This window comes from Mchenga conophoros, linkage group LG10, assembly GCF_057382185.1.
Source record: "Mchenga conophoros isolate Kocher_MC1m ecotype Shallow Benthic linkage group LG10, M_conophoros_male_GT1.1, whole genome shotgun sequence".
NCBI classification, from domain to species: Eukaryota; Metazoa; Chordata; class Actinopteri; order Cichliformes; family Cichlidae; genus Mchenga; species Mchenga conophoros.
Window position 1 is genome coordinate 83,887 of NC_140535.1, and position 10,896 is coordinate 94,782.

The window sequence follows — 10,896 nt, forward strand, 5'->3', positions numbered from 1 at the left end:
GGCAGGGAATCAAATCCCGCAGTGCCAGACGTGTTCCGCTGCTGAAGCCAGTGCATGTCCAGGCCCGTCTGAAGTTTGCCAGAGAGCACATGGATGATACAGCAGAGGATTGGGAGAATGTCATGTGGTCAGATGAAACCAAAGTAGAACTTTTTGGTATAAACTCAACTCGTTGTGTTTGGAGGAAGAAGAATACTGAGTTGCATCCCAAGAACACCATACCTACTGTGAAGCATGGGGGTGGAAACATCATGCTATGGGGCTGTTTTTCTGCCAAGGGGACAGGACGACTGATCCGTGTTAAGGACAGAATGAATGGGGCCATGTATCGTGAGATTTTGAGCCAAAACCTCCTTCCATCAGTGAGAACTTTGAAGATGAAACGAGGCTGGGTCTTCCAACATGACAATGATCCAAAACACACCGCCCGGGCAACAAAGGAGTGGCTCCGTAAGAAGCATTTGAAAGTCCTGGAGTGGCCTAGCCAGTCTCCAGACCTCAACCCCATAGAAAATCTGTGGCGGGAGTTGAAAGTCCGTGTTGCTCGGCGACAGCCCCAAAACATCACTGCTCTCGAGAAGATCTGCATGGAGGAATGGGCCAAAATACCAGCTACTGTGTGTGCAAACCTGGTAAAGACCCATAGTAAACGTTTGACCTCTGTTATTGCCAACAAAGGTTATGTTACAAAGTATTGAGTTGTATTTTTGTTATTGACCAAATACTTATTTTCCACCCTAATTTACGAATAAATTCTTTACAAATCCTACCATGTGGATTCATGGATTTTTTTTTCACATTCTGTCTCTCACAGTTGAAGTGTACCTCTGGTGCAAATTACTGACCTCTGTCATCATTTTAGGTGGGGGAACTTGCACAATCGGTGGCTGACTAAATACTTTTTTGCCCCACTGTAATTCTCTAGGAATTAAAGGTGGATTTAGTTTTTCTGTATAAAGTGTTGCGAAAACCTTTCTTTTCACATCACTGTAAAATTATGCACACCTCTCTGCAAACTCTAAAGAAAGGGGTTAAACTGTAGCACGTACACGCAATCACTAGCACCTGTTGTTGAATAATCATTTCATTTCTTACTCTGTTGTTGTAACCATATGTTAGCATATGTTGATTTTTTTCTTCTTCCCCCCCCCCCCCCCCCCCCTTCCTCGAACCCTCCAGTAGCCGAGCTTTCTTTATCTCGGTAGCTGGAATGAAGCTGCTGCGTTCGTCCTTCTGTACCCCATCGCAGCAGTACGTCACACTGTGCTTCACCACACTCTTCTTCCACTACGACTATCCACACTTCTCAGAGACCTTCTTAATCGATTACTACTTCATGTCCATTCTCTTCAGCAAGGTTAGAAAAATTTCATATTTGTAGCATTCTTTCGTCACAAATGATTTTGTTCTACTTTAGAAACAGCTTCCTGCACACAAATAGTCTTAATCGTCTTATTTCTGTAGCAAATATGAATACTATTTTTACATGCGCATGTGTGTGAGAGTTGATAATGATGAATGTTTGAATGTTTTCAGATGTGGGACCTGCTGTACAAGCTGCGTTTCGTGCTGACCTACATTGCCCCCTGGCAGATCACTTGGGGCTCAGCCTTTCATGCCTTTGCTCAGCCCTTTGCTGTGCCCCGTATCCTTATTCAGCTTGATTTTGTGATAGTAGGAATACACCAGTGCCAAATTTAAGGTTGATAGAGTATAAGATGGCAAATTGTAGCTTTAAGATGTGACAAAGGTATTTTATGTTGCAAGATTATTGAATTGTTTTGCATTACTGCACAGAGGTTATTGTTATTTTGTGCTGTATTCTTTGTTTTGATAGTCTTAAGTGTCAGTGAAGTTATTCAGTGGAGATTTTTGTTTTGCTTTGGGGGTTTTGGTGACATGTCCTTAACTCTTGCTATTTCAGACTCTGCTGTTCTTTTTGTCCAAGCTGTCTTTTCTGCCATCTTCTCCACACCTCTCAATCCTGTCCTTGGCAGTGCTGTATTTGTCACCTCATACACCAGGCCCGTTAAATTCTGGGAGCGCGACTACAAGTATGTGTTTGGTTAAATAACCTTTGCAAGTGTGAAACTGTATATCTTACACTCTTAATATAAATTAAATCTATTTGGTTTTAATCCTAATTTGTCCTGTTTACAGCACCAAGAGGGTCGATCATTCCAATACTAGACTTGCCACCCAGTTAGACCGCAACCCAGGTATGCCACAGTGTTCCCTCCTGTCGATGCTTACCGATTTTTGTTCTGAAATGAAGGTGACAGTCTGTTTTGTTTTTATCATTAAGGTGCTGATGACAACAATTTGAACTCTATTTTCTACGAGCACCTGACCCGCTCTCTGCAGCACAGCCTCTGTGGAGACTTACTGCTCGGCCGCTGGGGGAACTACAGCACGGGCGACTGCTTCATCCTCGCGTCAGACTACCTCAACGCTCTGGTCCACATCATCGAAATCGGCAACGGCCTTGTGACCTTCCAGCTGAGGGGTCTAGAGTTCAGAGGTCAGCAGCATGCGATGTTTAGAGCTCATAAAATAGTAATGTAGTTTTTAGTTGTTTACCATCTTGTTGTGACGTGGACATCAGTCAAATGTTGTGAAAAAGTACTTATTATGGGGATGTGGTGCTGTAGCTTAATCAGTAGTTAAAAAGAGGTTTCTGATGGCACTAGTTTCCCTGGAATATAAAGCTTTAGGTGGCAGCAGACGTAGAAGTTTCTCGATTTAACTTGTCATAAAGTAAATGTTAAATAAATGTAAATGTCGTCACATTATTTCATGCCGATAGAAAAATTACACGATTGACGATGAAATTCGTACCCTGTGCAATTATGTCTGCCATTAAGTATGAAATCTCCGTGGAAAATGAAGGCTTGATTGCAGAGGAATGAGGGGGAGAGATTGAAAAGTCGTCTAAAGCCACTTCACCTTCATATTTTGAAGATTACTTTGTGTTTAAGTTCTTACAGCATATTTTTATTCTTAAAAGAGATCAGTTTCACATCTGTTGGTTTATTTTAAGGTCATTGAGGATTCAAAAAAAAAAGTTGTGCGTCAGCCTCTGAAGAGGTTGTCACTTGGCAAAGCGGGGCTTTATGATCTATAATGATACGACCTTAAAACAGATTATTTTTTTGGTTAAGTTTAATCTTTTTTTATTTTTTAGCTGAGTAAAATTATTCAAGGCCAAGCATTGAATGTGTGGGCAGTGAAGTGTTTCTACCTGTTCTTAATCATATCGTTCCTCTTGTTTCTCTCCTGCTGGAGTCTGTGACAGCTGCTAGAGCTGTAGGGTAAAAGATTATTAAATTTGACACTCTGACTTTGACAGTCATTTCACCAAGTTTCATTATAATGTCTGACTCTGTCACGACCAGTGAATGAGTGATTGGAGCTCTCTTTATGCACACAGCTTTTAAAGCGTTTAAAGAATATGATCACACTGTCACTGGATTTGTCGTATCTCAGAAATGCTTTGACCTATTGGAGACCTATTGGCATTTGGACACCACATCAAATAATTAGGTGGTGTTTAGCCTTAAATAAGCATAACATCTCTTATTGGTTATACCCCGTGTGACACATGTTAGCCTAATTTGGTGACTCTTAAAAACCTCACCAAGATTTTATTGATTTTAAAACTCATTAAAGTCAGTCCAAATTAGCTGAAGAGTCTCATGTGTTGACATGAAACCTATGTACAGCACCTCTTACCAGCGTAATTTTAGAAAACAAAAAAGGTCACCTTTTAACACAAGATACTTTTTCTGATTTTATCAAAGTTCATTTTCTGCAAGGGGTGGCAGTCTAAGCAGAGATATCAACATTTTCCTTTCCCCAGCGATCTCCTACAGCTCATCTGGGCAGAAACTGAGGCGTTTCCGAATTAATGGAGAGCTATAATCTCTCCAGGGTGTACTGGGTTTGCCCCAGGGCTGCCTCTCAGTAGGACATGCCCCAGAACACCTCATGTAGGAGGCATTCTAGTCAGATCCATCAAACTACCTCAAATGTGGAGGAGTTAGTGGCTCTTTTCTGAACTCTATCACCTTATCACTGTGGGAGAGAGCAGTCACCCTTCAGAGAAGCTAATTTCCACCACTTGTATCAATGATCTTGTTCTTTCAGTCACTACCCAGAGCTTGTGACCGTATGGGAGCTGGAGTAGCTAGAGATAATTGATACCTCTACCACAACAGACCAGTGCAGCATCCAGTACAGATACTGTGCCACTCTGTCAATCTCTTGCTCCGCTCCTCCTGACTCATGAATAAGACCCAGAGATACTTAAACTCCTCCACTTAGAGCAGCAACTCATCCCAGATGTGGAGGATCTCCTTCGTGTCATTGTACAGTCTTTACCTTAGAGTATAAAGCGCCTTTAGATAACTGTTGTTCTGATTTGGCGCAGTATGAATAAAATTGAATTGAGTGAAGACACCCGTTGGACCTCAGACTTGGAGGTGCTAATTTTCCTCGCAGCTGCAAACTGCCTTAGCCCAAGCTGGAGGTCACAGGCTGACGAAGCCAAACAAACCAAGAACAAAGACGAGATCCTGAGGCCACTCAAGCCAAAACCGTCAGCCAATTACAACACACGCAGAAACTCTGTCCATAAAAGTTTTAAACACATTATGCAGATATATATTTTTTTGAAGTTGTGTTTTCCAGGCAGATTGTGTCAGTGTCATCTGTTGGAGCCCTTTAATAGAGCAGCTAATCCTTATGTTTCACATCTTTCCAGGTACCTACTGTCAGCAGAGGGAGGTAGAAGCAATCACAGAGGGGGTGGAGGAGGATGAAGGCTGCTGCTGCTGTGAACCAGGTCACCTGCCTCACATGTTGTCATTCAATGCTGCCTTTGGACAGCGCTGGCTGGCCTGGGAGGTGGCTGCTACAAAGTACGTGCTCGAAGGCTACAGCATCAGCGACAACAATGCCGCCTCCATGTTGCAAGTATTTGACCTTCGTAAGATCCTCATCACATACTACGTCAAGGTGAGCCAATGTTGAGGAGCTGTTTTTACTCTGTTCTCACATCATGCTTTTTGCGTTTTATTGCAGTTGGTTTTGTTTACTTTAGTTGACTCGAGGCTGTTTTACTTCTGTGATGAAGAGCAAGTCATAGAAATTTAGAAGCTAAGATATGAAGCTAAAATATGCACATACTTGTAATCCTTGATGTGGATTTAAAGCTGTCTACAAAAATGTTTTCCTAGCGTGACTAGTATTTTGGATTATGTATTTGTTGTGTCCAATAGAGCATCATCTACTATGTGAGTCGATCTTCTAAGCTGGAAGAGTGGCTGACCAATGAAACAATTCAGGAGGCTTTACGACCTTGTCTCGGATCAAACTACGTAGACAGTGACCCCACCTTCAACCTGAACATTGACGAGGACTATGATCACAGAGCGTCCGGCATCACCCCGTCCTCATTCTGCATGGTTTACCTGGACTGGATTCAGTACTGCAACAGCAGGCGCCAGACAGTAAGACTCCTCCACAACATTTAAACTATAACGTCACATGCGTGGGTTGCATTTGTAGTGCTTTTTCCCTTATGCTACACATATTTTGATCATAACGGATCAAGTATATCTTGCTTTCATGTGCACAAGAAGATGCTATTTGGTCGCATTTTTCTAAATGACATTTGTTGTCTTCCACTTTATGTCTGTCATTAGGATACTTTTTTCATCATTACAAACAAGTGAAATGTTTAATAACAGAAATACAGAAGGCATTAAATGTACAACATTGCACAATTTATTTGTGCTTCACTGTGTTTTAGCCGGTGACTTGCGAAAGAGATTCTCCACTTGTCAACCTCTGTTTTGGCCTCTGTATCCTGGGAAGAAGAGCCTTGGGCACGGCCTCACACAGCATGTCAGCAAGGTAAGTTCACCAGGCCGCACAACCATGTCTGTCACTGTTGCTGATGCCATGCATATATATGCTAAGAATATGGCAGATTTATTGTTGTTTTGTTTGTTTGACAGCTTGGAACCGTTTCTCTATGGCCTTCATGCACTCTTCAAGGGAGACTTCCGCATCACATCTCCTCGTGACGAGTGGGTGTTTGCGGATATGGACCTGCTGAATCGGGTCGTAGCACCAGGAGTGCGGATGTCACTCAAACTGCACCAGGTACCAGAGAAGAAAACTAGTGCTGGAGTGCCAATATTTACTCTTTTTTTTGATACTGAAGTGAGACTGTTTGTATAATCTGTGTTTCTTTCAGGATCACTTTACATCTCCAGATGAGTACGAGGATCCTATGGTCCTGTTTGACGCCATCACTGCCAATGAGGAAAAGATGTTGATATCACACGAGGGTGACCCCGTGTGGCGAAGCGCTATTCTAGCAAACATGCCTTCACTCCTAGCACTGCGCCACATCATGGATGACGGCAGTGACGAGTACAAGATCATCATGCTTAACAAGAGATTCCTCAGCTTCAGAGTTATCAAGGTCGCAGCTTGTTACGTTTAGCACTTCTTCTTTTTTTGTCTTGTTGTCTCTGACTCATCACATGCCTGGATTGTCAGATCCTCATCTCTCTTTTTTCTGCCCTCCATAGGTGAACAGAGAGTGTGTGCGTGGGTTGTGGGCGGGGCAGCAGCAGGAGCTGGTTTTCCTGCGCAACCGTAACCCCGAACGAGGAAGCATTCAAAATGCCAAACAAGCGCTGAGGAATATGATTAACTCCTCGTGCGACCAGCCCATCGGCTACCCCATTTACGTGTCCCCCCTCACAACCTCTTATGCTGGGGAACACAGCCAGCTCCGCTCTGTGTGGGGAGGACCAGTCAGCCCACACAACATTTACACCTGGCTCATCAGCAGCTGGGACAGGTGCAAATTCTTTGCTTAAATAAATGTACACATGAGCTTTAAGAGAGAGTAAACATAACTGTAACATATGTCTCCCTGCAGGTTACAGAAAGGGTGCGGGGCTGGCTGCAACAGCGGGGGGAACATAGAAGACTCAGACTGTGGAGGCGGCTCCACCTCCATCTCCACCAACCCAGCTGTTCACACCACCCAGAGTACACCAGCCTCCAGCCTTCCACAGCCACACATCACCACTGTCCAGCCCTCGATGGGTAAGAACCGAAACAGAAATGGAGGTGTTTTTGTTAGCTTGTTATGGTCACATGAAGATGAAATGTATTGCAAGTATTTTATTTTTAGGAGTTAAAAGTGCTTTTTTTTCTTACACTTCAGGCACAGACAACCCTGTTGGTCCAACCCAGAGCTGGCATCACCACCCTCAGCCTCTCCCATTAGCTCTGCTCAGCCAGTCAGAGGGCAGAATGGAGGCAGGACTTCTCTCATCCCTACAGCGTACATCCTCCATCCAGGGTCTCCTGGGCCAGCAGCTGTCCAGCTCCCAGCTCTCCTTCAGCAGCTCAGTGGCTCCTCCACCTCTGCCAGGCCTGGAGCGCTTCTGCCCAGCAAGTCTCCTGGAGAGCTCGGGGCACAGAACGGGCCAGCGGGCTGGCCTTGGCCCGGGCAGCGGACTACACTATGAGAGCCACTTTAGCAAGTGGAGTTTTTCAGGGAGGAAGGGCTTTAATGGACCAGCTTCAACGGAGGGGGAAGGAGCACCATTACAGACCATACGCACACAGGTAAGGAGACTGTCCATAGTTGTTCAGTTCTTTAAAAAGATCCAGAAATACAGATACTCACGCTCAGTCAGTACACTCTGATGCATAAATCACCTGACTCTTTCTCTATTAATCAAACAAATCCAGCAAATTCAATTTCAATTTCAATTTTATTTCTATAGCACATTTAAAAGTCACAGGTACAACAAAGTGCTTCACAGACGAGCCATACTTGCAGGTTTACAGCAAAAGAAAACAATCAACAACAAAAATACAGTTATAGGATGGTACTATTGCAACAAGCATGAACCGGGAAGAAATTAAGCTAAGTAGTTTGAAAGGCAAGCTTAAACAAATGGGTTTTTAACCGTGATTTGAAAGATTGAATAGTTTCCGACGCACGGACATCAACCGGCAGGCTGTTCCACAGTTTTGGTGCAGCAAAAGCAAAGGCACGATCCCCCTTCGTCTTTAGTCGAGACATTGGTTGCATTAGGAGCCCCTGATTAGAGGATCTGAGTGCCCTTGTAGGGATATATAAATTAAGAAGGTCAATCAAATAACTGGGTGCCAAGTTATTTAAGATTTTAAAAGTGTATAGAAGAATTTTAAAAACAATACGGTACTTGACAGGAAGCCAATGGAGGTTAGCTAGAATAGGAGTGATATGATCCTGTCTTCTAGTGCCGCTTAAAAGGCGTGCTGCGGCATTCTGGACTAATTGTAGGCGTTGGATGAGGGAGAGTTGGAGGCCTAAGTAAAGAGAATTACAATAGTCCAGTCTAGAGGTTATGAAAGCATGAATGAGCCTTTCAAGGTCCTTGTGTCGTAGGTAAGGCATTGCCTTCGAAATTTGGCGTAGTTGGTAGAAGCTGGTTTTTACCACTGCAGCCACTTGCTTATCTAATTTGAGGGAACTGTCCAGCACTACTCCCAGATTTCTGACAGTAGACGATAGATGGCTGGCATAAGAACCTAAGGTCCCCGATAGCTGTTTCAACGGCATATGGCTACCAAAGACGATAATTTCTGTTTTGTTTTCATTGAGGGTAAGCGAGTTATGAAATAGCCAGTCTCTGACATCACACAGGCAGTTAAGCAACGGCAATAGCGGGGATTGGAGATCCAAATCCAGAGGGAAATAGACTTGGATATCATCCGCATAGCAGTGGAAAGAGATATTGTGATTTCTGAAAATTTTTCCCAGGGGTAGCAGATAGATATAGCCCTCCTGTTGTTAGTAAATCCACTCAGACCATTCTGTTTTATCAGATCAGTGTTTTTTGTAGAGTTGCTTACAACTGAGTATTCGCAATATGCTAAAGTAAATAATCAGGCACATGGACAAAATGGAAAAGAGGAGCTTAAGAAGAATATGCTGTGTTTCTATGGTTACTGCTTCCTAGATTTGAGTCTTGCTTATGTTAACCCCCAAAAATTGTTCCTTAAAATATTTTAATGTCTCTTCAAACCCACTCAGGGCATTTTTTTAGAGTGTTTGGGGATATTTTAACAGACCAAATGTCTGAGGAGTTCTGAGACAACAGAACTGATAGATTGATCAGTAATGAAGTAAATCTTTAGTTATATTTCTGCCTACATGATGTCTTTACAGTAGACGGTAAGCAGACAGCAGACGATAGTCACACCTACTGAGATATTGCATTAAGCTCATTTGAACAGATGCACATATGCAGTGAGTGGCTTGTTGTTGTTCAGTAATTCAAACAGGAAGTGGTTTATAAATATGGCATGCTTTCTCAGATCATGATCCAGATTGCTCAGTGGGACGTCCTTTTTGTACCTGTGCCTGTGCGAATGACTTGATTTGCTTTTGTTTGGACCTCGATGATACAGATTTTGACAGCACGTTGAATCATTTTGTTTTGTTCAGCTGTGAATATGAAGCAGTGGGCTTTTCTTTGCCTGCCTTGTTGGTCGTGCTGTTGATAAACGCACTTAATCGTCTTCTTATTATCAATCTGTCTCTTTCAGCCTGCTCCTCCTGCATCCCTACAAGAGGCCGGTCTAACGCAAGATCCACTGGGAGCCACTCAGACGACAGATCCATCCCCGGACCCTCCCACTCCCAGAGAGGAATCCACAGAGCTGCCTTTACTTGATCACCTGCGCTGAGTCTGCACTATTGACAGTTTCTACAGTGAAAGCACACCGCAGTTGAATGTGGACCGGTCCAGTCCGGACTCATTCCAGCCTTTGGGACTCATTCCATGAACTGTTGTTGAACTAACTCAGCGCAGCCACAGTTTGGAAGTCCTCTGATGGCACTTTGAATCAAGCGTGGATCTGGGAATATACACATCACTCTTCTTGTTAGTCAAGAGAGAGCTAAACATAGCATGCTGAGCTGATGCACGTCAGACCATGAAATCATTTTAGCCAACCTGTTTATTCCAAAGTCAGCTTTCATCACAACTCGTAAGACCTGATGATGTACTCATTTTTAATTTTACATTTTTTTCTTTTCCTGACTGAGCACTCGCTGTCTCTACAGCCAACCATTTGGTTGTAAAAGTAATGACAGGCCAGACAGGCCAGTGCAAATTATAAGGGATATTTTGCTTGAGGATTGTTTATTTTTCTATACTGGAGACTAGAGGACAATCTCTAACTTGACGTCTGCAGCAGCATTAGGTTTTTTTCTGTTTGTTTGGGGGGCCTCATAATAAATCCAGAAAAAGAAAAAGGACCAGTACATTGCTGTACGTGCAACTAAAGGACGCGTGGAGACCACAATAAGCCTTGTTTTTGTTTTCCCCCCACATGTAACCATCCTCGCCGGACAGTTGTGCATCAAACAATATTTCACATGACATATTGGCTAATTTCAGGAGCCTCCACTTCTTTTCCCCTGCACAAATACACATATTATATGAGGAAGAAGAAGAAAATAAAACAAGAAAACATTATTCTTGTACTCTGGCCCATTTTCCTGCAGAGGTGCCTGACTATATCAACAGTTCTGTCTTGGAGCAAGTTTCAGGGAACACCCCCACCCCCCCCAAACAAAAAACAAACTCCCTTCCAGCCCAGCTGACATGTGGTGCTTTTACTGCTAGTTTACAGCGTATGTAGGCTTGGACATCGTGGAGTCCTGTATCTGACTAGCAACCTGGAGAACTTCAGACAGAGCTGGTTTCCATTAATCAGGATCAAACAGAGGACGAGTCAAATCTGTGAAAAATTGTGTTGATCACAAATTCACAAGCTGGGAGTGTAAGGAACTTTTTTTTTTTTAAT

General features: G+C 43.3%; 1 protein-coding gene across 1 annotated transcript in view; it reads left to right on the forward strand.

The window, feature by feature from the left end:
* LOC146565120 (pecanex-like protein 3) overlaps positions 1 to 7,449 on the forward strand; it is a gene marked incomplete at its 3' end in the record, with an annotated part of 8,090 nt that extends 641 nt beyond the window's left edge. Inside the window, exons 2-14 of the mRNA XM_085290148.1 lie at positions 1,180 to 1,357; positions 1,537 to 1,645; positions 1,925 to 2,054; positions 2,161 to 2,219; positions 2,306 to 2,521; positions 4,763 to 5,016; positions 5,280 to 5,510; positions 5,813 to 5,916; positions 6,021 to 6,168; positions 6,263 to 6,493; positions 6,603 to 6,877; positions 6,959 to 7,128; positions 7,250 to 7,449. Coding sequence (XP_085146274.1) covers positions 1,180 to 1,357; positions 1,537 to 1,645; positions 1,925 to 2,054; positions 2,161 to 2,219; positions 2,306 to 2,521; positions 4,763 to 5,016; positions 5,280 to 5,510; positions 5,813 to 5,916; positions 6,021 to 6,168; positions 6,263 to 6,493; positions 6,603 to 6,877; positions 6,959 to 7,128; positions 7,250 to 7,449 — 2,305 coding nt within the window. The remainder of the gene's footprint in view (positions 1 to 1,179; positions 1,358 to 1,536; positions 1,646 to 1,924; positions 2,055 to 2,160; positions 2,220 to 2,305; positions 2,522 to 4,762; positions 5,017 to 5,279; positions 5,511 to 5,812; positions 5,917 to 6,020; positions 6,169 to 6,262; positions 6,494 to 6,602; positions 6,878 to 6,958; positions 7,129 to 7,249) is intronic.
* Between the last annotated feature and the right edge of the window lie 3,447 nt (positions 7,450 to 10,896).